General features: G+C 36.8%; 1 protein-coding gene across 4 annotated transcripts in view; it reads left to right on the top strand.

The window, feature by feature from the left end:
- The window catches only part of VTI1A (vesicle transport through interaction with t-SNAREs 1A), a 323,958-nt gene that overhangs the window by 184,007 nt on the left and 114,912 nt on the right, over nucleotides 1–25,039 (top strand). For 2 of the 4 annotated variants that reach the window (XM_019725148.3, XM_019725147.3), the window contains 2 exons: nucleotides 8,595–8,665; nucleotides 9,363–9,435. In XM_019725148.3, coding sequence (XP_019580707.1) covers nucleotides 8,595–8,665; nucleotides 9,363–9,428 — 137 coding nt within the window. In that variant the 3' untranslated portion in view covers nucleotides 9,429–9,435. The remainder of the gene's footprint in view (nucleotides 1–8,594; nucleotides 8,666–9,362; nucleotides 9,436–25,039) is intronic. The other 2 variants (XM_074339066.2, XM_019725145.3) reach the window with 1 other exon arrangement.

Here is a 25,039-nt window from a genome sequence, read left to right as displayed (position 1 = left end):
CCTGCATAGTCAGGCATTGCCTGTGAAAAAGCTGCATATACTAAGAGGAATGAGAAACAGCCTCATCTTTAAAGTAGTTTGCAATCTAATGGGGAAGGACGAATGTACAAACAGAGTCACAAACTCAGATCCTGCAGCAGCAAAGCAGGAATACAAATGAGTGAAACAGGTCAAGTGAAGAGGTAGCAAACTCCACAGTACATGGCTGGCCTCATATTCCAAATTTCAAAAGAATCTAGAAGTCCAGCCTTTTATATGAAATCTCCTTTTAAAAAAAAAAAATGTAGTTGTTGCCATCCAGCTCAGACACGCTTAAAATTGTGTTTCATAAAAACAAAACATGTTTGCTAGCCACATTAAGTTCTGCGGTCCACCCAATAGTGACTTCTGAATAAGGAGATAATTAGAACGTTATACATTCAGTGATAGAAACGTGCACAGTTCACAGAGAGTATAGATGGTGATTAACTCTGCGCATAATGATTTCTAAAAAGCCTTTCTGATGACTTTCTAGCCACTCATCAGTAGTTTACGGCACTTTTTGTTTTTGAACGAGAAATTCATTCCACTCAGAGGTCGGGATGATTCTGTGCTTGTCTCCCTTGTCTGTTAAGTAAATACACGTTTGGTAAATTCCACAAGTGAGGCTTTGGGATGTGTTTTGACAGTTTTGCCCATTCAGGTTTTCTGCTGCTTCATCTCCTGGCTTTCACATTCTTTATTGTGAAAATGGGATGTCTTTCCTGGGGCTCCGGTCTTGTTTCACAGAATAGAACAGCTTCATTCTCATTTTTGAATGGAGCTGTAATTAACATGGTTCCTTTTGTTTAACAACCTCAATTTACATGTCTTTTTGCATCGTACCTGTTCATTCCAGAGCGTCATTATTGATAGCACTGCTTCTTTGACTGATGTCTAAGGGCTCTGGGAATAGTGTTTGTTAATATCTGCAGCAAACCAGGTAACTAAGGGGAGGTTCTGCTACTATGATTTTGATGAAAGTAGCACTGATGATTTTTTTAATTGCTTAATAATAGATTTGATCTTCTTAAAGCAAAATAGAATATGTACTCATCTGCTAAGGAGGTAGAATTAAATCATAATTGCTTTTAAAAAAGGAAAGAAAGAACGAACGAACGAAAGAAAGAAAGAAGGGGAAGGAAGGAAGGAAGGAAGGAAGGAAGGAAGGAAGGAAGGAAGGAAGGAAGGAAGGAAGGAAGGAAAAAGAGAGAAAGAAAGAAAAGAAAAGGAAAGGAAAGAAACCCAAACCCTGAGCACTCTTTTGTCTATTTCTGCTAAGAATGTGTAAGTTTACCTTCAGTTTATATGAATGTATAATTTCCTGTAATAATGTCATCATCAAAATGCTTGTAAATATTTTATACTCCATAGTAAATGCAAATGTCCTCAGAGGCCAAGCGGCTACCATATGAAGCAGTCCACTGTTGCAGACTTGGGCAAACTGGACCGGATATAACCTGCTTGAGAGCATTTAAGTTTTTTTGTTGTTGTTTTTTTACATTGTTGGGGAGGCAGGGGGTGGGAATACATCTGTGGGCCTCATTTGGCTCTTTGTGCTTTAGTTTGTTTAAATTCTCTATAGAGGAAAAGAGGCATTAAGATTTTATAGTCATGGAGTCCTAATATTTTAGAGCCAGAAGGAGCACTAAAGATTATCTACTCTAAGACTGTCATTTTACATTTAAGGAAACCAAGAAGCATGCAAAGGAAGTGTTTCACCTAAATTAAACCCCAAACGAATACTTCTTTGTTTTTTTTTCAGTGGGTCTTAAAGACAAGGGGAATTTGGAGATCCTTCTAGAGATGGTATTTCTTACTCTCTAAAACAGTAACCATCAACCACATGTAGTTACTGAGTACTTGCAATATGGCTAGTGCTATGGAGGAACTGAATTTTAAATTTTACTTAATTTTAATTAATTTGAATAGCCCCATGTGGCTAGTAAGTACCATACTGAACAAAGAAGCTCAGGGATTATAGTTTTCATCCCTAACTTATCACAGCCTACCTTGAATAAATATTATGCTACTTCATATATTACTTAAAAACCAGTCAGGAGCATACTTCTATTTACCTACTTTCCATCTTTTGTGCTATGGTTTTCATATGTTTAATTCTACATGTGTTGTTATTATTTTTACTTTATTTGGATCTAAGTTCTGTAGATCCAAATTTTCGTCTACTATCATTTTCCTGCATCCTGAAGAATTTCCTTTAACATTTCTGTGGCTCCATTCTGCTGGATAATTCTCTTAGTTTTCAATTATCTAAAATTGTCTTTGTTTCGCCTTCATTTTTAAAGGGTATATTTGCTGGATACAAAATACTAGGATGACTTTTTTTCCCAGCATTTTGTTATATTGTTCCATTGTCTTTTTGTATTGTTTCTGATGAAAATTCAGCCCTCATTCTTATCACTAGTCTTCTGTATGTTATTTGTCTTTTTCCTTCTGACTGCTTTTAAGATTTTTAATTTATCTTTCGTTTTTAGTAGTTTGACTATGATGTAACTAGGTATGGTTTTCTTTGTATTTATCTTGCTCAGATCTCGTTGAACTACTTTTATTTGTGGGTTTACTTTTTTTAAAATAAAATTTGAAAAGTTTTGACTAGTATATCTTCAAATATTTCTCCCATCCTGTTGTTTCTCTCTGAGAATCTCTCTTTCTGGGAATCTAACTGCATGTATGTAAGACCACTTCTTATAACCTCACAGATTATTGATGCTAAATTCTTTCCTCTTTCAGTTTGGATAATTTCTATTAACCTATATTCAAGTTTAGTGGTTCTTTCTTGTATCGTGAAAGACGTTTTATTTGGTCCATCCAGTGAAGTGATTTCAGATGATGTAGTTTTTCGTTTTAGAGTTTCATTTAGTTCCTTTTTAGAGTTTCCATTCCTTTCCTGAAAAACCCATCTCTTCATCCATTATGTTTACCTTTTCCTTAAATTCTTTAACATAGTTATAATACTTGTTTCACATTTTTAATCTACTAAATCTAATGACTAAGTCGTCTGTTGGTCTGTTACTTAGGCTGTATTTTCACTTCATTATTCTCCTTTTTTCCCCCCTGCTTCTTTGTGTGTCAAATAGGTTGTTGTTGTTTTTTTACAGTATTCTAGACATGGTGTAAAAAAAGAATAGTAGAATCTGAAATAGAAACATTTTGAATTTATTTTCCTCTGGAAGTATTTTATTCTATCTTGTATTTGATTAATGGACTGATCAGATTCTTCCCAAAATTAAGTTGGGCTGGTGCTAAGCTGAATCTCTAATTAGATTGGATTCATCTAACAATAGTGTACCCCAACATGTGTCTATGCTCCTGAAAAAAAAAATTGTCAGTATTTGATCTGGGAGTGGGTTGGTCTGCAGTTTCCCATATTTTTTGGTTCATGTTTGGACTTGACTCAAATGGTGTCTCAGAATACAAGCACCATAAGAATGTGTGGGAATATATGATTTCTCTTTACTAACCATCCCCGCCACTGCCTCTTCCTCGGCAGGTTTAGAGATCATAGGACAATTATCAGACCAAGTGATTTGTTTTTGGGTTTAGAGCTCATCTAGATTCCATTCTGTCCTGTAAGCTTACATTTTCATATGATATTTGAGTGTTCTCCTCGTCACTGAACAGTCTCTTAGTGAGACACCAGAACTCAGACCAGGCACTTGCCACAGGTGTGAAGGTTGCCACAGCTCTTCACTCACATATGAGATGCTTGCTTCTCTCTAGAATCCATCAGAGCTTCTTTGCCTGCACTGGACTTCCCCTGGACAAGAATGGTAATTATTTTGTCTGGGTTTTCCTTGATTCTATGAGAGTAGTCATTGACGTCTTTCTACATTCTGACTAGAGGCAGAAGTTTCTAACATGTCTTGAAATGTCAAGTAATGGAAGATAGTGAAAGAATTGCCTTTTTCATTCCCCCACCTTTCCAGGTGTCAGGAATTCAAAAGACTTTTCATGTCTGAGTAATCTATATTGAGGATAATCTGCCTACTCAGGACATGATATTAGAGCCATCACCCAAGAGGTGTGCTGAAAACCAAAGAATGGCTGACCCAACCACTCCATGAGCAGCTTCCTCCTGAGAAAGCTATATATGAATTCCTTTGCTTTCCCAAAGCAATAAGTTTTTACTCTTATTAGACTCAGTGGCCAAAAGTTCCCAAGCCATGTCCAAAATTCAGTACTCCAAATATCACAGTGTTTTTCATCAGTCTGGTTGGTGTTCTACTTCAAAAATCACTCTCTTATTTATTTGCACTCCTGGACTTCACAGAAGTCCCCATATGCAAACAATAGCTGGATAATTTCAAGCACCTTTTACCTATTACTAAAATTGCTAATGAAGTTTTTGAGTTCTAGAAAATAACCCTACTGTCTCTTAGCTCTTTAAAGAAGACTCAACTGGTTGTTTTCACTTTTTAAAATAATTTGTTGGAAACCACATCCTTGATAAAGCTTATAAAAAGAAAGTTAAATATAAGTGTACTGAGGAATGATCATTTTTTCTAGTGAATGCACTGCTTACAGCATAATGGCTAAAATCCTTCTTTAATATTTTGAACTTATCAAGGGCAACATTTTCTGGTGACATATTTGATGCCTTTCCCTTTTAACCATGTTTATATTATAACATGGTGTGAGTGTCAGTTCTGTCTTCTTATAAGGAATATTATAATTTGCTCATCTCTAAAGTACAAGTTCAGTATTTCTTTAAAAGTTCATTCGGGTCAGCCTTATGATAGAGCAGTTGGCATTATTATTTTATGAATGGAGAGCACTGATGCTTTCAGTGTGGTACGAGCTCCTCAAACCAGGTCTTATCTTTTGTGATGCCAGGCCAGTCCTTCAGGAAGTATCTGGCTCAATTTATAGTTCCCTGCTTCCGCCCGCATTCCTTTATGGGGAAGGAAAGTGTGGAAGGCCTATTGTATTACCTGCACCCCGTGTATTGAGAAGGAGAGGAAATGTTAACCAAAACCCCTTTTGCAGTTTGTGACCCAATAAAAAGGGCCATGGATGAAGGATATGATTCATTCCGCGTAATTGTGAAAACAAAAGCTCACGTTGTATATGTGAATGCCATACTCCCGGGATGATCCCCATGACCCCTGTGGGAAGGATAGAAGAAGTGCAGGAAGGAAATTTCTCCCCAGGAATCCATCTTTCCTGCTCATACTGGGATGCAGAGTTCCAGCATACAGCATCAGTTTTGATTTTCTTTTATGCTGCCTATTGTTTCTTACTCTCAAGAAGATCCTCGCACAGTCAACAAGTTCAGTATTTGTACAATTTATGATTTCTCAAATTATTGCAATAGAGGAAGTATGGCTGTTTCCATTCTAAAGGCGCTATGAAAGTTTAAAGAACTGCGAACTAGACTCAGCATATCACATCTGCATTGGTGTAGACCTAAGAGCTTGTGTTCTTTCTTTCTTGGTGCTTTTTGGGTCAGTGCTTACATCTTAAGTTAAATTAGTCAAGAAAAGTAAACCTAGCACTGTTACTAATTATGTAATGAAATAATCCCTAAATGTCTAATACTATTCTGACCAAGGACAATCTCTTTTTAAAATAATCCTTTCTTATTTGTTGTCTTGTTTTATTTTGGCTTGATTAGGGTAAGGGAACCCATAATGAAGAAGAAAAAAAACATGACTTTCTTTGCATGAATTTTTTTCATTCCATAAGAGTGAGCTTATGTTTGGCCTGGAATTTCCTTTGTTTGGGGTATTAAAGGTAGCAAGTAAGCAATAAAAGAAAAATAATTCTGTTTCCAACAAATATATGATATTTGTATGTTAAGATCAGGATGTGTACACTCTTGCTAATATCTCTTCTCTTGCCAGATGGGGTTAGTGCCTGGGATGCTGAGTTATTTCTCAAGAGGCAAAAAGATTGAGGGAGGGACTTATGACACCTGAAAAGGCCTGAGCTCTTTACCTCTTGTTCCATTGATTCCTTCAGTAGCAGACTATAGAACCATTCACAATTGAATTTTTACACTGGCAAACCTGACAGAATTATGAATCTGTTTACCTGCATTTCAGTGGGTACTTCTCCATTGCTGCACTTGATATACTTTGAGGGAGCAGGAATGGATCACAAACCTTTGATCTACTCCACTTTTCACTTTATTTCATTTTCTCATTGCTTTATTCCTTCTACACGTACTTACTGGGAGCATTATGCTGGTGACAGACACAATGATAATAATAATAAAGTAGGAGAAATAATCTCCTACTTTCTATTCATTTGAGGTTGCATATTATAATACCATCAATCTTGGTAGGAGAAAATATTATATAGATAGCATTCTGCTGAAATAATTCCAGTATTTATGGTGTTCGTTGATATTAGAGATTTTAAGTTAAAAATGAATTAAAATTGCTATGTTTGTTGATTAAAGGAATTCAATGTAATGGTAATACCTAATAGAATGACAAAAGTGAATATTGTAGCTGTTATGCAATAAAAGAAAAAAATTCAACCCTAGTTGTGTCCTCCTTCTCAACCATTGATGTTATCTTTTAACTTTTATGATGCCTCAACTGGGAACCACATATCTTATTCATTTTACCATCAGGATAAATCGCCTGGAGATAATAATAAAAAGCTACCATCGATCTTAGAGGAGATACTATACTAGAAAGAATTTTCCGTTTTATAGGTATCAAAAGAATATATTTATGTTACTGTATTTAAGCCTTTTTTATTATTTGGATTTTTTATCATGAAAGGAATATACAGACCAGTCCTTTTTCTGATGTGCCATGAAATACAAACTTTAATATAACATTTCCCCTTTAACTGCTAAATTTTCACAACTAGCGTGGAAGTTCCTTGAACACAAGGGCTTGATCTTGTTTACTGGCCATGTCCCAACATCTATACTTGGCATAGTGTTAGGGACTCATTGATTATTTGTTGAGTGCATTGATTCTCATGAACTATACAATTACATGCATGTGTATGGTACCTTACAGCTTTCGGACATTTTTATTTAGGTTATATCATTTTGCTGTAACAATAATTTTGTGAGAAAGGTAGGACAGATGTTTTATTTTATGACTAAAATTGCAATTCAAGTGGGTTAAGGCAGACTTGGAGTAGGAGGGGGTCATTGTCATCATAATCCATTGGGTTTTTTTATATCAATCATCATTATTTAATATACTTATTGTTACAGGCCAGTTACTGTGCTAAATATTTGAACTGAATTATCTTACTTAACCCTTACCACAACCCCATGACACCGAAATAGTAACACCCCCATTTTAGAGATGAAGAAAATGAGGCACAACAAACTTAGGTAACTTGCGTGAGGCCACACAGCTAGCGTCAGCGCTGGGGTTTCGGCTCAAGCAGTGTGAATTCATAGCCTAAGCACTCAATATGGCTTAGCCACTGCTCCACAGTTTCTAGGATGTCTCCCTAAAACGTTTGTCAGTATACATACATGAATCAAATAACTACCGTGGTGATTTCTTAGTAACTTCATTACAATTATTTGCTGTGATTATAATAGATGATGTTTGAATTTTTCTATTAGTTTATCAGCCAGAGATGATTGTTGTTATAGGTTATGGATACAGAGACAATACAAGAGAAAAAGAAATGTAGAATAGGGTAGACAAGTTGCCAAGATTAGGAGAGAGGCAGATTGTCATTCTTCTACTATAGAATAAAGTACCTCCCCGGTGCTGAAGCATGAGTCTGGGAAAAGAATGTATTCAAGGCAGCTGAATATGCGTCAGGTCTTGTAAAAGATTCTATAGTCTTGTTAAAGATTCTACAGTCAGGGGAGAGTCAACCAGTGCCAACCAAATGGGGTGATCACAGCAGGGAAAAACCTCATTGGTACTCAGCAGTGTGGCTTTTTAATGAATGATCCTACCTGCCTGTACCAGTATAAATGTTTGGAAGTTCTCTCTCCACCACTTGTTAAGGGGTGCACCTCACCCTGACTCAGAAATCCACAGTAGCTGACAACACACTAAACAGGCCCTTGCTTTAAGAGAACGGAAGCCTACAAATAGTTCCACTACTGGTAAGCTGCAGTAATTGACAGTATGAGGATTATTTATGTGCGGTAAATACATTAAAATCAAAACTGTTCTAAATGGAGTTTACTTACATATGCAAAGCAATGTAATAACAAGGTAGGAAAGGCAGAGTAGAATCATTAGCATTTATAACCTGTAAAGCCAAAGACTATATTTCATGATGGTAATAGAGAGACCATTGGACCCAGCCTCTATCCTGGCAAATAAGATGCTGAGGTGGCCTTGGGCAAGTCACATCACCTCTAATTATTCTTGCCATGTTGGTCATGTTCTACAGATTGAATTTTAAATCACATCACATCATACCTAAGATAAATTGGTACATTTATCAAGTACTTTTTAAATATTTTTCAAGTACGTGAATTGAAATCTGTGTCTGATGTATAATGTACACTTATTTAATATTAATTCTGTACCCATTGTCATTTTGGTACGTCTGAAGGTCATTCTCATATCCAAAGTCATCTTTCCTTACTCAAATTTTCTTTTCTGTAGAGCAAATTGGCCAAGAGATGTTGGAAAACCTCAGTCATGACAGAGAAAAGATACAGCGAGCACGTGAAAGAGTAAGTAGATGGGATACAGTCTTTTCACAAATTTAGCAAATGATAAGACAAAAATCAAAGGTCTTGGGCACGTGTACACAGTAACAATTACATAGCTAGAAGTGTTATATATTAAAAATGGCTAGGTTGACAAAGGGATATAGGATCTGAGGAGAGGGGGAAAAGAGTGTGGGATGGAGTAAGAATAAGCTGACTCTTTATATCCCCATCCTGAAATGCCCCCACATACATACTTTATTTAGCTCTACAGCTGAGAATAAAGTCATTGAGGGAGATTTTGGAGTATGTCAGGTCTTTTAGAATGAAATCTAAAAACATTGATCTCATCTTCCCTCAGATCATTTTGCTTCTATTTATATTACTTTGCACATTCATAAATTGGGAAAAAAAAACAGTACCAATATATATTAAACTTTGTCAGTCTGTGAGACATTTACTTTTATATCCAGTTGAAGTATCCTGTTTAAAGCTCCTGGGATTATCTATTATATGTGATTTTCTAAATCTAAGACTTTTCAGTGATTGTATAGGTGTCAAAAATGTATTTTAGTGTTCTTAAGCATATTTTATGAATTGGATTCTCTGTCATAAAAGAAGATTATTGTTTGCCAGTGCACTTTAAAAATAATCCAATTGCATGATGTGGTTTGATTTGGTTTGTTTTTCTTTAGTTTTAATGCTTCTCTTCTTCACCTAGCTTCGAGAAACAGATGCTAACTTGGGGAAAAGCTCCAGGGTTCTGACAGGGATGTTGCGAAGGTAAGAGCAAGGTAGGGACACATCTTCCTCTCTCTCCTTTTTTTTAAACTGTGTTTTTCATCTCATTGCAACTGGGGATTTTCCAGGCCTGCAAGTTTCTGCTCTTAGTACCCTGTGTCAAGAGCCTTTTGAAATGACGGAGCACTGATATTAACTCTTGTTTGGACTAGGACACATACTGAATACCTTAGATTAGAGAGAAAGTTTGAGCTAGGGGGATTACCTCAAGCTATGGAAAAAATTAGGGTTAGATATGAAGTGTTTTTTCATAGCCTGAGGAAGGCCCCATGGCAGGAGCCAAGTGATTTTATTTTCTATTTTGATAGCTTCTTTCTTATAGAGGGAATGCAGGCCTGTCCTGTCAGGAGTACACCTGGTATTAGCTCTCCTCTCTGTTGCCTTGTTTTCGTTTATTTTTTTAAGAGGTACTGTTTGGGGAAACATTTCAATTTTATGTATACTTAAAGATGGTTTATAACATTTAAAGAATATCTGAATAATCTAAACTCACATGTGCACGCAAACACATGTTAATGTTTTATACGTGTAACTAACCTTTGATTGATGGAGACTATTCAGGAAAGTGTGAAAATGAATACGTACAGGTAATATTCTATATTCTGTATTTTTCAGGGGGGAGTGAGAAATGCTTTCACTGGTCTGAAAATTGGAGCCCTTTTTAGCTTAGGTAGATTCATCATGGAATTATTTTGCATTCAGAATCTACCAAGTAAGAGTATCACCTAGCATAACCTTCAATTTCAAACTGTGGATAGAAATGTGAATGGGGAATGTTGAGAATCACCGCTAGAATAACTTAATAGGAATTTTAAAGAAGGGAATCGATTTGAAAATGAGTAAAGTGTTCTCTGATCATGTATCCGTATTTAATAATTTGCTAAGAGTATGTTTGCTCCGTTAGAGATTCATTGCATAAGAACCAGTCAAAGATAGGGTTGCTGAGTCTGCAAGGCCGATGTGATTTCTCCATCAGGCTGATCAGTAGCAAGTCTTAAGTTCCTGGGACCCTTTCAGCCAACATTGACCTAACTCCTCATGCCCCTCCCTTTTCTGCACAGTCTCAATTCAGAACCATAAACCACCAAATTCTCTGATTAAGAGTAATATGTAAATGACCTAGAGAAACTGAAAATCCACAGAGAAGTGGCGATTGAAAGGAATGCTTCAGTGCCTATAGACAATAAAAAAGGAAAAAGAGGAAACAATCCTCTGGCTTCCCTGGGAGGCCCTTGCGATGTGAGCTGTAACGAATATTCTGCATATGTCTCCATTTTGTCAAATCTCATTAAAGAGTCCTACTGTTTATGTCAATTGAGCTGTCCAGAAATCATTCATCATTTTTAGTATAAGAAAAAAATCATGCGGTTATTTAAATAATATCATATTAATGTTAAAGTTCAGCTGTCATTTAATGGTATGGCTTAATCAGATGTAGCATTTAGGAAAAATAGTTTATCCGGGCTCCACGTGGCTTTCAGGTTGGCAGATTCAAATAAGGATTTATGAGTTTCTAAACCAGTGTATTTCTGTCCGTGTTTCTGCTTGATGTACCTCACCCTTTTGTGCAGGACACTGCAGACAGTTATTTCAACCAATAAAGCATCTCCTCATATTGTGTTTGAATACATTTGCAAGTCATTCAGAGAGGGGGAAGCACAAACCAGTTCTGCAACCTTTGACTGGGCTCCCTATAGGGAAATCATACTAACGTGGTTGTTTTAAAAGCCTACTGTAGAAAATGACTCTGCTGAAATCTACATGGAGTTCTCTTTGTAGGCAAACTCAGTCAGTCACTGACTCATCTCCTTTTGGGATCTGTCTAGAGTATGAACAGAAATAAAAATCCCCAGATGGACACCACCTTGCTATGTCTGAGCCAAGGAAACGCTTAAGTCCCCCTGTGCAGAGTGGGGATTGTGTTTTTTACTGGGCACCACTGGAAGCTTGGTACCCAGTTACTGGTAATCAATACTGTAACCTAAGTGAGTTCTTTGGGAACCACATGCAGATGGCTTGTTTTGTTTTAGTTTTTAATTATTATCCCACATGATATACAGTTTCTCTGGGGAAAAGGCAAAAATATTTTACCAACTTCTTTACTTCATCTTCCATTATTCCCTGGAAAAATAGTCTCTAGAGAAATGGAACCAGGGTTCATGTACCACAGTCTCTGATTTAATGCTCTCATTTTCCTTCCTCTGTTCCATCCCCTCTTTCACGTGGCGTTCACTTCCCCCACTGGTAAGATTTTTTTCAGAAAGAGAAGTCATATTCTCTTACCAAAATGGCATGGCTGCCTCATGTGTCAACAGGTGCTTCTGATTTAAGAAAAACTGTAATATTGAACTGTGTGCTCATCTGTCACCTTCGCATATGTACCAAAGAAGTGAATGTCCTCTTTGTGCAGTGTAGGTGTTTGCCTGCATACTACATAAGCTTATTTGTTTTCACCTGATAGATTCTGTACGATCAAGAATAGGTAAATAGATACAATATACCGGATCAAGGAATTATTTCATTTAAAAAGGAAGATTACTGCGTATTTTTAATTTTTAAATTTAGATTATTTTTAAATTTGCAAAATGAACAGAAAAGGCATGCCATGGCCCCTCATTTGGATTGTTTTACCTATATTGATGAGACTGTTGTGAAGACAAGTGAAACCAAGGTTTTATCAGAGCCAAAGTCTGTACATAAGTCCACCTGATTATGTGTAAAACCAAAAGCAGATTGGGAAATAAAAATGAATAAGTAACACCCACTATCGCTTATGCTTTTTAATTTTTTATTACCTTCAGATGAGGTTTAAAAAGAATCTTTCGCCTTCCTTCCTTTCTCTTTCCCCTCTCCCTGCCTCTCTCTTTCCCTCCCTTCCTTCCTATTTTCCTTTCTTTTTTCTGCTAGTCACTTCCTCAGTAAATATTTAATGCCTGTATACAAGACCTTGGGGAATCCTCAAATGAAACCAATTTGATTCTTGCCTTCAGAGTGCTTCAATCTAGTAGAAAATATGTGCATATAAAATACTGTGGGAATTCATAAAATTATTTAATCCTCAAGGAAGCTATGGAAGATTCTGCAACTGGTAATTAATTAATCCTTACTGTCCCTTAATTAATTAATCCTTACTGGTCATTAAAAAGGGTGCCAGGAAAACAAATAACCAATGGAAAATATGATCTTAATAGCTATAAAATCAACGTTTGGGGGAAAATAGAGAAATAGAAGATGATAGGGAATCATTAACAGCAGCAGTTTTGAAAAGAACTAAAGTATGCAAAAAATTTTGAGAGATACCTAGTTTAGTGAGATAGCAACTGATTCAACCAACATAAATAAATAAATTATTCTTCCTGTAACTAATAACTACTGTATTACCAAAAGAGAAAACAAAGGAAATTGGTCCATTCAAAATTATAATAGTAAAACTTGACATCAGAATACAAGTATAGCTGATTTCCTGTATTTTTCTTCTGTCTTGACATAAGATGCAGAGCTACCTAGGGATAATTCCTGACTCATTCTTTAAACAGAGTTTAAATAAAGTGGTGTTCCAATACTAACAAAAATGGTCGTAACACAAATGACCATTTATGTGGTGATTGGGGCCAAAGAAATGGATTTTTCATTGACTTTCACAAAATTTCATTATTATATTGGTTATGTTAAACTATCACACGTAGCACTGAGAGGCTTAAATGTTGGTCTTCATATGTTTGCATGGACACGTATGTGCATGTTGATGTTTTTTTTCCTATACATTTGACTGGGAGGTTTTACTAGATCAAACGGTGCTGGCAGTCAGTAAAAATGAAAATAGAAGTTTTCAAGATTTTTCAGTCAGAAAACAAAGGACATCATGATTCTGTCTTTTTACCTCTGAAGAGTGAATAGTTTATTGACAATAGCATATTTGTTTCTAGAAGTATCTAGAGGATTCCTTAGGAATATAACACAGTTATAATATGTCCACTGACATAAGTTCAGAGAACATTTTAACCAATTTATGTTGGCTCATTGACTACATGTATAGATGTTGTCAAAGGTTTACAAAAAGAAATAGCACATGTAATATATTTTTTAAAAAAACACCTTTTTCTGTATGGTTACCTTAATATCAAATAATTTTCTCTTTCCCACACACTACCTATATTTGCCCCTACTATTTCCACGAATTGAAAAAACAAATCAGAATGTTTCCTTCAAAAAGTGACATCTGTTTACCCTTCCAGCATACAGTTAGCTATTTCGTAAGCATGTAGCTGGTGAGAGGTCCTCGTAACTAATCTGTAATATAAAGAAAGCAGATGATAGTAAATGCAGTTGACCTAGCTAGCACCATTCATCCATTACTATTTAATACACAGGTTTTTTGTCAGAGCTACTTCTGAGTCAATCTGGAGAATAATTGCCACCTATTATTGCTATCACATTTTACATTTTAAACATGGTTTTGTTGCCTTGGTAGAGTGACAGGTAAAAACATCTGGAAAACTTAAATATGTATACTGTCAGAATAATTCCTAAGGGTAAGTATACCAGAAATACCAATGCCAGATCTATAAGCAACAGAAATATAAATTTTTTAATAAACAGGTTTATTCTTAAAGAAATAGGCCATGACTGGATGTTTTTAAACCTTCTTTAAAAATTCATTTCTTTTCCTGTCTCATTTTGCCCAGGATACACTTTGTTATATTTTAATTGTCCTTATTACAATGTCTGAAAATTCAACAGTAGAGAGTTTTCAAGACTTGTGAGAAAAATGTCCTTGAGAATTTACTCTCAATTTTTATGCTCTGAAAAATGTATATTCTCTCAAAGTAACTTACCTTTACATTTTTACATTTCTCTGTTTAACTCATTTCTTATTCTTGGACTATTTTTACTAGTGAAGTCATGGGCCCTGACCTGAAATTAGTATAGCAAAACCTTAACCTCTAAGAAATTCTTCAGCTTTTAATCAAGTGCTTATTCTCTCAGAATAACATGATGGAATTTGCTGCAGATTCTTTAGACTTAGATTTAGGATCTGACTTAGAATAATCCCACAAAGAAAACTGTTTGTTTGTTTTTTGTGGGTTTTTTTTTTTTTTTTGCATCTTGGTCCTTTTTATGTGAATAAATTTGTTACTGTACACTTCACTTGTTGTCTTTGTCCTGTGGCCTCTTCAAGGCTGACATGGATAATATCTTTATGAAACTAAAGAACAGCTTTGGATTTCATCATATTAGGTGTTTCTCTTTAATAACATTCTTGTAGCTTTAAACATAGAATTTTGGTCCTGTGTCAGACATTTGAATACAGCATCTAAAGTTATCTATCAGTGATAACTCTACAGCTGCCCTAAGTGTGTGCCTGGCCCTAACCATACTTTACACATATTATCTGACTTAATCCTTGAGAACCCTGTGAAGGATGCATCATATCCCCATTTTACAGATGAGAATAACAATGCTTATTGAAGTAAACTATCCACAGTCACATACATGGAAAAGTGCAGAATATGTATGTTGTCACATGTAACTAAATAGTTCAAGGGCAGAAGCAACTTCAAGCACAATGGAATGTAAGGTTCAAACAACCTCATCAGGATTGGGTCCTGCTTTTCCATCTCTCCTCTCCGCTCTCTTGTGTGTGGGTTCCATCCTTTGTCAGGGTTTCTCCTTGTGGAGACACAGCTTTTGGCAGCCCTCCCAGTGATACACATGGACTATAGTGATTTTTTTCTTCCCAGTAGTCCCAACAAAAGTCATAGCATGGAGTCTTACAGTTCTCGGTGGCTCCAGTTAGGTAAAAATGCCATTTATCTGTGATCTGATGTTTTAGACCTGGGACACGGACTGATAATGGACAAATAATAGTTCCCTTAGAAAACTCTAGGGCTTTTACTAAAAGTGGGAATAGATATTGGGTGGGCAAAAACAACAGATGTTATCTTCAGAAATGAACAATTATCTATACTCTGGATCTCAGGTGAAATACCACTGTCTCCATGAAGCCTTCGGCAGTCTCCCAGCCAGAAACGGTCTGTCTTTACTGATACTTCCCCGTAGTTTGCACTTCTCATGCTTTCCGTCGTGTATATTGTAGTTATTAGCAACTATGTCTGAATTTTCTTCTAGCCATTTTCATACCCTGCCTCATCCCTGAAAGGATTTTACACAGTTCCCCACAATATGGTGCAACCTGAAATAAGTAGGGGAAGCTATCCAAGTGAAAGGGAAATAAAACAAAGCCTGGGAATCACTCAGGTACCCCCAAAGCATGGACTTTCAACAGACTCCTGTGCAGAGATCCAGACAGGTTGAAATGTGCTACTTGAACGCAAAGCAAGAAATACAGTCAGAGGATCAATCACGGTGTTTTATAAAATGAAAACAACAATGTTATTAGTTATTTTCAGTCAAGCGTAGCCTTTCTTGCTACTGAGATGGGCCATTAGAATGGCTACTGGGAGGTGGTGACAGCTCTGGGACATCCTGCCCTGAAGGGCATGAGGAGTCTCTGTGTGACCAGCTCTCTTCGGGGCCTGTAGCTCTGAACTGGAAGGTGCCCCTGTCAGGAGCCTGCTCACACTTAGCACAGGGCCGCCTTGCCCTGGTGTAGGCCTGGTCCGTGTGTAATCTGTGGAAGGATGACTAAGAATAGTTTCAAAGTTGCTCTCTAGGTTCACGTGGGTGTAATTTCGTTGAAACCCTGCAGCTTTTCCTCTATGGCATTTTGGCTACAATGTAAACACGTTCATTCAAAGATAAAAGAAGTGACTTCACAATAACAGAATATTTTTGTCCATTATTTAATCACAATAGAGAAGCATCTTATATTTTTCTCAGTTGCGAGCCACAATTTGACCTAATTCTTGAATTACCTTTCTTTTATGATTTTTCCTTTTTTCCTCAGGATACATGCCCTTCTCTAATGCGATGTAGAATAGGACGGGTGCCCCTTCCCTTCACCATCAATGCCGTCTTTGAACACAGCCTTGAGCTGTTAACTAGAAGCAGGGAGCCCTAGGCCTTCCTTATAAACAAGGAAAGGAGCCTTCAGCCCCGCTTGTAAATGGCTATTTATTACCATATACCATCACCAAACCACGTTTTACAATCCCAGGCCCCCACACCATTACACCACTGTCTACTCCGCTGTTAAGTTAGGGAGGCCTTTGGCCATCTGTTTCATTAAATGCCAGGGGCAGTGAACAATATCTGAACTTCATAAAGTGAGTGTCAGGGCTTCTCCCTCCACAGATCTCCCCCTTCTGCTGCTGCTGCCACCGCCACCAGCACCACCGCCACCACCACCACCATATTTTTTTGTTTGAACGCTCACATTGTAAAGTCATGTATTCACACATCAATTTTAAAAGGCTCACTGTGTTATAAGATGGGACAAAGCGAGCTCAGTAACAGCTCATGCACAGTGCAGGTGGTCGAGCTAGCTGCCACCCAGATCAAAAGTCAAACAACTGTGAATCTTCTTTTGAAAGTGCAGTTAGGGAGACAAGGCAAGGCTTATCTGCACAAACAAGAACGAGTTATAGATATACATCACAAATGCAGGAGGACAAAAAGGGGTTTCATAATCTTGCAGGATAAGAAAACTTTCTAATGCTGATAATTCTGAGGGTCTTTCTGGAATATGTAGCTTGTTTGTTGGTTGTTTTTTTCTTCTTGGTTTCTTCTTTTTTTGTAAAATTAGTCTTTTATTGTGTGGCGATTGATAATTATTATTTATGCTTTGGTACTGTTCCGAAAGTAACTAAGATTTTTTTTTTTTAAGCCACCTTGGGGGCAGGAAATGGCTCCGTTTCATGGTTGCATTTTATTTTTCAGCAGCATTTTAGGACAGGCTCCTATTTATACCACACAAGCAGTTTTGTCTGTTGTAAACAGAGTAAGTGGCTGGGAATTGTGCTTTCCCAGAAATGTTTTCCAGGGAAGCCATAATAAGAAACAACTGTGTCTATCTTGAGAATTTGTCATCTAGGTATTAAGAAAGAATTCTTTGCTTTTATGGGGGAAAAATACTATTTATGAAGGCATTATGTTCAATATCCAGAAGTATATAATTCAAGCATTTGTTAAATGCTAAAGTTTGGCATCTTGCTTGTATTAATTGAATTTGTTTTCTTCCTTTTTTTTTTTAATTGTCTCTAACTTTTTTTTGACAAGAAAGAAGTTGAAATGACAGGAGACATAATCATTTTTAACTCAATGTCCTATTTTAAAAGTTAGTGAGTTGTTTTGCAAAGTTATGTGAATAACTTTGAAACTGAATAGGAATATCAATGGGGAAATGCCAGAATGGTAAATTTTACAAAAATTTTAAAAAGAGGGTTGACGAGTCTTGGAATTATGAAAGAACAGCACCGAACTTTCCTGTACAAATATAGTTCACCTAGGAAACACACTCTTCTTTCCATCTTCTAATGCCTTAATGATTTTGTGATGAAGAAAAACAAAACAAAACAAACCTATCAGCTTTTCAATTCTAAAATTAGTTAAAAGTATGTGGATCAGGTCTCCAAGTGCTTTCATGAAATCACACTCTCTATCTCAAGGCATAGGGTGGTGGTGGTCCCTATTCTGGGGTTGGCTTCACAGAGTCTCTGAACCACTGGAGTTCTCTGAAAATTTGTGTGTGTGTGTGTGTGTGTGTGTGCGCGCGCGCACGTCCTTCTGGGAATTTTCTATAATGTTTTTAATAGTTCACGACCAACTCCAAAATAGTTGAGAAAGGAGACAGAACTGTGTACAGTGTTCTAGCTAAATACCTCTTAATTAGTTTTATATTTTGCATTATTAGAAATGTGTTGGCCTACCAGAAACACTTGTTTTGAATTTTCCACAAAGTTTAACAAGAAACTTTGCAGGGATACCTTCTTTGGGAAATCAGATCATTGATCAAAAATAAGTCCTTAAAGACAATCAAAGCAATTAAAATGTATACTATAGGGCCTTCTGGTTTGTATGGCCCATTTACATACATAATTTTATTTCATGTAATCTTCATAAGGACTCTGTGAATTTGTATTGCCATTATTATCCTTATGTTATAGATAATTGAGACCTACAGAAGTTCAGTCTTGTCGGAGGTCATTCTACCAAGATGGAGCAAAACTTGGACCAATCACCTGATTTTGGCCATAGAAGTCACGTTCTTAGTAACCTCTTAGCAGAAACAATAGCAGCAGTCTTCTTCAACAGCAAATGTTTAATTGTTATTGTGTTAACAGGGAATATGTTAGGCATCAGAGTTTGAACAAACTCAGAACTCTACTCCCAGGTAGCTTAATATTTTTAAGAAACAATAATACCTAGTGTCTTGTGAGAGGTAAATGCAATAGGCGATAGATGATGGGAAGAAGAAATCCCTGGGGCCTACAGAGGAGATGGCAGGTGTCCAGGCCTAGAAGTTAGTGCCTAATTCTTAACCTACACATGGGATATGCTGCTTCCCTTTTTATGGCAGCTTCAGGGTATAACTCCCAGTAGCAAAATTTGAATGTTGGGGCATGGTATTAGAAAGAGCTATTAATATTTGTCCACAACTGTCTTAAGGGACAACGTAATTGTACCTGCTCTTAAAGTAAATATGATCCAAAGGCTTATTGAGAATTTTTTTTAACTGCAGTGGAGTTTAAGATTTGCTTCGACCAAATAAGAAAGGCTTGAAGTCATCTAAGCAGTTCTAATTGTAAACAGTTATGAAAAACGTTTTCATACATTTTACCCCAATTTCAGAAAGATACCAAGAATTTTAATGTTCTTAACGAAAATTACATATTTATTAAACTTTATGGTCTCTGAAATTATCCTGCATGTTGATTAGACTTACTATACGTATGAATCATGAATATATGCAGAGAATATTGGCAGAGTACATGGATTATTTTATTGTGGCCTATTATTTATTCAATAAGTGTATCACTTTAAAACACTGAATTTTTTCATATATTCCAATTAAACCTTTCTCATCAAATGGGCTTATAGAAATTCAGTTAGTAGGAAACTTGCCCAGCCAATAAAAGCATTCATTTTCTATTATGTATACATGATCTGAGGCCCTAGCCTTTTAGGTCTTTTAATCTGTTTGTTCAAGGCCAAGCCATTTATGTGGATAATTTTTAAAGCTTCTGTATAAAGAAAAAAAGAACATTTTATTTATTCACTGGGGTTTTTATGTGCCTTGAAATTGCATAGATAAAGTATTTTCAAGCTCATGGATCTAGAGGAGATAAAAGGTCTCTTATTTTATAAGGCTTTATGTAAGCTTTTCAAATGTACAGTTTTCTCGTGGCTAGAATTTTTAAAATGAAACATTATTTCACTATTATAATTGCAGTTTGATGTGGGCATCTTTTTTCTTCTCTGAATTACATGTTAAATTATGTGTTTAAGATCGTTTTTATTACATTTTACCTTCTGGGTTTTAATAGTTCTCTTGTTGGAGAAATTAATTTACCAACCCTCATTTTTAGCATTGGGCAACTATTTAATATGACTAGGAATGTAAAATACCAAAAAAGAAAAAAAAATCAGATTTAAGAGACAAAAAGTGAAAGATACAACTTGGTTCTACAACATATTGGCATGAGGATGAAAAATTATTTACCTCCTTCTCCTTAAGCAATTGTGCTAAGCCTGGTAGACTGGGCAGGAAAAGAAGAGGCATTTTTTAACTCTCAGGCAACTGGGCCCAGGCCAGATTCTGGATGAGCATTAGCTGCCCTTGGCTCTGCCATGACAGGGCCAAGAAACAGCTTTCCCTGGCTGGAGCATTCCCAAGCTATCACGGCCATCAGACAGGTGGGGAATAAATATTGTAGGATGGTGGGACATTTGAAGAGCAAGCTCCTGATCCCCAGGACTCAATTTGGAGAGGCTTCAATTGGAGCAAACAGGTGTTCCTGGGAGGAACTGTCCTCAGGTGGCTGGGGGGGTGCCATTCTTTCACACATTAGAAAGTCCCCCATTCCTCTGCCTGCAGGAAAATTAGAATTAACTACAGCTTTTTCTTTTGAAATGGAAAAAGAGAAATAAAAATATGGCACCAGATTTTGGCTCCGACTGGATTTCCACGGAGCATGTAATCTAGGATGGGTGATGAGAATTCTTGAAACAAAGCACCCTTGTAGTTTTCAACATTGGACATGCTCTAAAAACTGAATGAATGCAGAGCATCTTTTTACCAAAGACTGTAGCTATAAAATGGAATAGGCTTTTCTTCTACTCCTCATTTGTTCATTTTTCAAATACTTATTTTGTGAGCACTTGGAATTTTCTAAACACAAGGCTAACTGCTGGGCATGGAGTGTAAGACAGAAAAAAGGCCCTGCCCTGAAGGGGCTTCGCCTAAATTGTGACAACAGTAATTGGTTGGAACATGAAAGTGCACCTTGAGTCATCTTTGGGAAACTATGGATCGTAGTTTCTGGCATCAGAAAGATTTCTTTTCCTGTGATGTCACCATATTGAGAATGTGACTAACAATTTTTTTTTTGAAGGCATTCTTTTTAAATCACATTTTTCCAATAAAACATAAAGTAGTAATATTAATGGAAATTTTTAGAAGAAAAACAAATTGTTTTTAATCCCTCTACCTTGATACAAGCTACTCCCTTGATACAAGTATTCGCTTCACATCTTTCAGTCACGATCTATGTATATTATGTTGCTTTTCTCACTTAATATTGTATCTTATATATAGTTCTACAGAGTCTTCATAATTGTATTTTTTCCTAATTTAAAAAATATAATAATAATAATTTTTTTTAAAGCTATTGTTTTGTAGGAAAAAAAAAAAACTTGATCAAGAAACAGGGAAAAAGTTACCCACAATCACACTGGTGTAAGGGAACAACTGTTAAGTTTTGGCATATTTCATTCCCATCTTTTTCTATGTATTTCATTTATATATTTGAGATCATACAACATATACAGTTTTGCAACCTTAATGCTATTTGCTATATTGAGAGCATATTTGCTATATTGAAAGCATTTTCCTGTGCCATTAAAAACTCTTTGTAATTCTTATTTATAGTGGTTCTGTAATACTCTCTTATAGGAATATTTCCTTTATATGCTAAACATTTAAGTTGTTTCTAGCTTATTGCTTTACATAGATGCTATAATGTCTTTATTCGTAGATCAGATTAGTTTCTTAGTGTAGCATCCTTGAAGAGAATAAATACTCATCTGATTTATGATTTTTCCCATTCTTTTTTTTTTAATGATTTTTCCCATTCTTGAGTTTTTAACTTTCTAATCTTGTAGTCAACTGGGATATATCTTCAAGTAACTTTTTCAATAAAAGTATATGATTTGGTTATACAGACAGTCCCCCAACTTCTGATGGTTCGACTTAGGATTTTTCAACTTTACAGTGGTATAAAAGCAATATGCATTCAGTAGAAACCGTACTTCGAATTTTGAATTTTAATTTTTTCCTGCATGGCCATATGCAGTATGATACTCTCTGTGATGCTGGCTGACGACAGTGAGCACAGCTCCCAGTCAGCCTTGCGCTCAGGAGGACAAAGAACCGACACTCTACAGTGTACTGTGTTGCCAGCATTTTTCACATGTGTGTTTTGTGTTTTCTCATGCCATCATAACTACAGAATGCCCATCTGTGTCTCCTGCTTGAAGAGAATTGCCCAACTGTAGACTAACGTAAGTGTACTGGGCACGTGTAGGTAGGCTAGGCTAAGCTAGGATGTTCGGTAGGTTAGATGTATTAAATACATTTTCACTTATGGTATTTTCAATTTACCATGAGTTTATTGGGACTAACCGCATTGTAAGTCGAGGCCCATCTGTATTCTGATCCTCACATATCTAGGAATTGCCACCAAATGCAAATGTGAGACACAGACGTATTTATGTGTCTATGTGTATTGGGCTGGGTACTCTATATTTAGACCCTACCCTTCCTTAGGAATCTATAGCTGTTGAGCTATTCTCTCAGGCATTTAGTGTTTTAAGTCAGTAGAAAGGTAGACCAGTTTATGGTACTCTGTAGTGACACGTTTTTAGGTTTTGTTTATTTGTTTTTGCTTGGTTTTATAAATCTTTGGAATTGAACGGTCTACGCAGAATGTCTCTACATGAGTCTCTTTCACTCATTTTGTGTGGATCACAAGAACCTTAAATCCTCAGGTTCAGGTCTTCCTTCTGCCCCTTCAGGAACGTTTCCGTTAATCATGTCTTGGATTTTTGCTTCTGTTCCACATTTTCTGGCTTCAGGAACATCTATGATTTTCACATTAGACCTCTATTTTATGTCTTCCATATTGGTCATTTTTTTAAATCATTTTTCCTCTCATTTTTCCTTTTTTTGGTTATCTCCAACATCATTGATTCTGCTTTTTGCAGCATCATTCTACTTTTTACTGCTAATTATGTGAATATTAATTCTGCTGTTGCATTACTGGTTCCCCTGAAATCTTTTCTTTATCTCACCCATCACTTCCACTTTTACTCTTTTATCTTTTTAAAATCTCACAGGTTCTTACTTTACAATTTTCTGCCTTTCACTGTACAAAGTTTCTACCCTCTTAATGTTTTTATCAAAGATGCCAAACAATTTTCAAGAACGTTTTTTGGTTGCTTTAACACTTAATTTTCAGAATTACATTCTTCTTCTGGCTCTGTAGGATGTTATTTCCTGCCTTGTTCTATAGGATCCTTTTTCCATCATCCTCATGTTGTTTTGAGTTTTTACTCTATTCGATTACTTTTTAAAACTTCTTCTTGGATCTGCAAACGGATGGCAGCTTCATGTGCTCAACTTTGTGTAGAGACAGCCCTTAGGGGAATGAAATGGGGCTTCTTCCTTCTCCCACTCCTTGATTCTGGCATGAAAAATGTCCAACCCCTGGGTGTCCAACTGTCATCTCCTTCACATCTTTAACACCCGCCCACCACCACCACCACACACACACACACACACACACTTGACTTATGAAGACCACACTTCCTAGGATTCATTACCTTACACACTACCTTGCTTATCATTGATTTATTGTTTACCTGGGAATTCGAGTGTCTTACTGGCTATAGAAAACAAAACCGAGATGAGGAGTTTGAAGAAAGAGGAATGAATACAGCGGTCCAGATGCCTCCGAGGTAACAGCATCCACTTATAAGAGAGACAACTGCTTAGTTTCTAATTGTTACAGACCTTTCATTTTTTCATCTGGTAGCAGACTTTGTGGGAGGTGGACTACTACTTACATTTGTCAGCCCAACTCATTGTTTTGTAGTAATAGAAAATCCTTCCAGGCTCTGGCAACTGGTGATGAAGGTTTCAGTGTTGTAAATTTTCATCATCTTCTATTTTTTTCATTCCAATTCAACGAGGACTTTGATAGGCACAGCATCAGGAACCGTGAACCAGGCACCATTTTAAAACCGCAAACTGTGGGTGATCTTTAAAATTGCCCTAGATGAGGGGACCATACAAATCATTTCTATAGCCCAGCCCTTGGGCCTGTATGCCTGGGTGGTCTTGTTTTAACTGTTGCTATTTATTATTGATGATTTACTGACACAAGACATTGGAAGCCTTAGGGAAAATGAAATCCCATGTGCCAGTTTCTTTAGATGAATCTTCTTTGAGGTTTAAGTGTCCCTCTAAGGAGTATAGTGAGACAGGATTTAGGGGTTCGTTCCAAATACTGTCTGGGAAAGGCAGCTGAGGCATCTTGTTCATTGATAGAGTCTACTGATGCATCTCGAAGACCAAGCATGTCTGCCTTGCTTCATATCATGACAGCCTCATACAACACGGTGTACTGTAGGCAGGGAGCCTCACACATTTTCATACTCCGAATTTCCTTTCTCTCTCCCTCCCTTTTTCCTAAAAAGTCTAATCTTCAACAATAAAAACAACCTACTTACAGGAACGTATTTGCCCTATTAATGTTCCTATCCTGGGAAGGATGTATTAGGAAAATGATCATTCACTCCACAGATATGTGCAAGGAACTTTGCTGAGTATGTAGGGATGAAGGATGACTCTTGCCTTTGGAAAACTAACGTCCTAATCAGAGAGAAATAAGGAGTGTGGGGGAAGGGCTGCCTGAAGATGGATGGTGATCAGAAATCTCAGCGCACAGTTCCCAGAGTCCGGAGATTATTGTCAGCTTGGAGGAATCAGGATGGATTTCGTGAATGGCCTGGCGTGTGTAATGGCCCTTAAGGAGGAGTAAGATTTGCCCAGGTAAAGTTAGAAGGGATTCCAGGCTGAGGAATCAGAATGAACCAATACAGCACGGTAGCATCTTGCAAGGCAGGCATGGCAGACAATTCACATCCACCCTTTATTGTCAACTCTATGAGTTTTGCCTTTTATTTTCTGGTGTTTTCATGTTAACAGTAGAGTGTGGGTCACCTCACAGCACATTTGCAGTCGTACACAACTGTCACCCTCTTCCCATCTTTACCCTCCACCCAGAAGATAAAAGATTGGCAAAGTCATAGTGGTCTGAAAATCTAGGGTTGACTTTTTCTCACCATCAGTATTCCTGATTGAGCACCTACTACGTACTCCAGCGAGAATAAACCTTATTAAAGGACCAAGTTCTT

The sequence above is a fragment of the Rhinolophus sinicus genome, chromosome 15 (genome assembly GCF_057876585.1).
Source record: "Rhinolophus sinicus isolate RSI-liver-muscle chromosome 15, RSI-T2T, whole genome shotgun sequence".
Lineage (NCBI taxonomy): Eukaryota > Metazoa > Chordata > Mammalia > Chiroptera > Rhinolophidae > Rhinolophus > Rhinolophus sinicus.
This window is presented reverse-complemented; position numbering and strand designations above follow the sequence as displayed.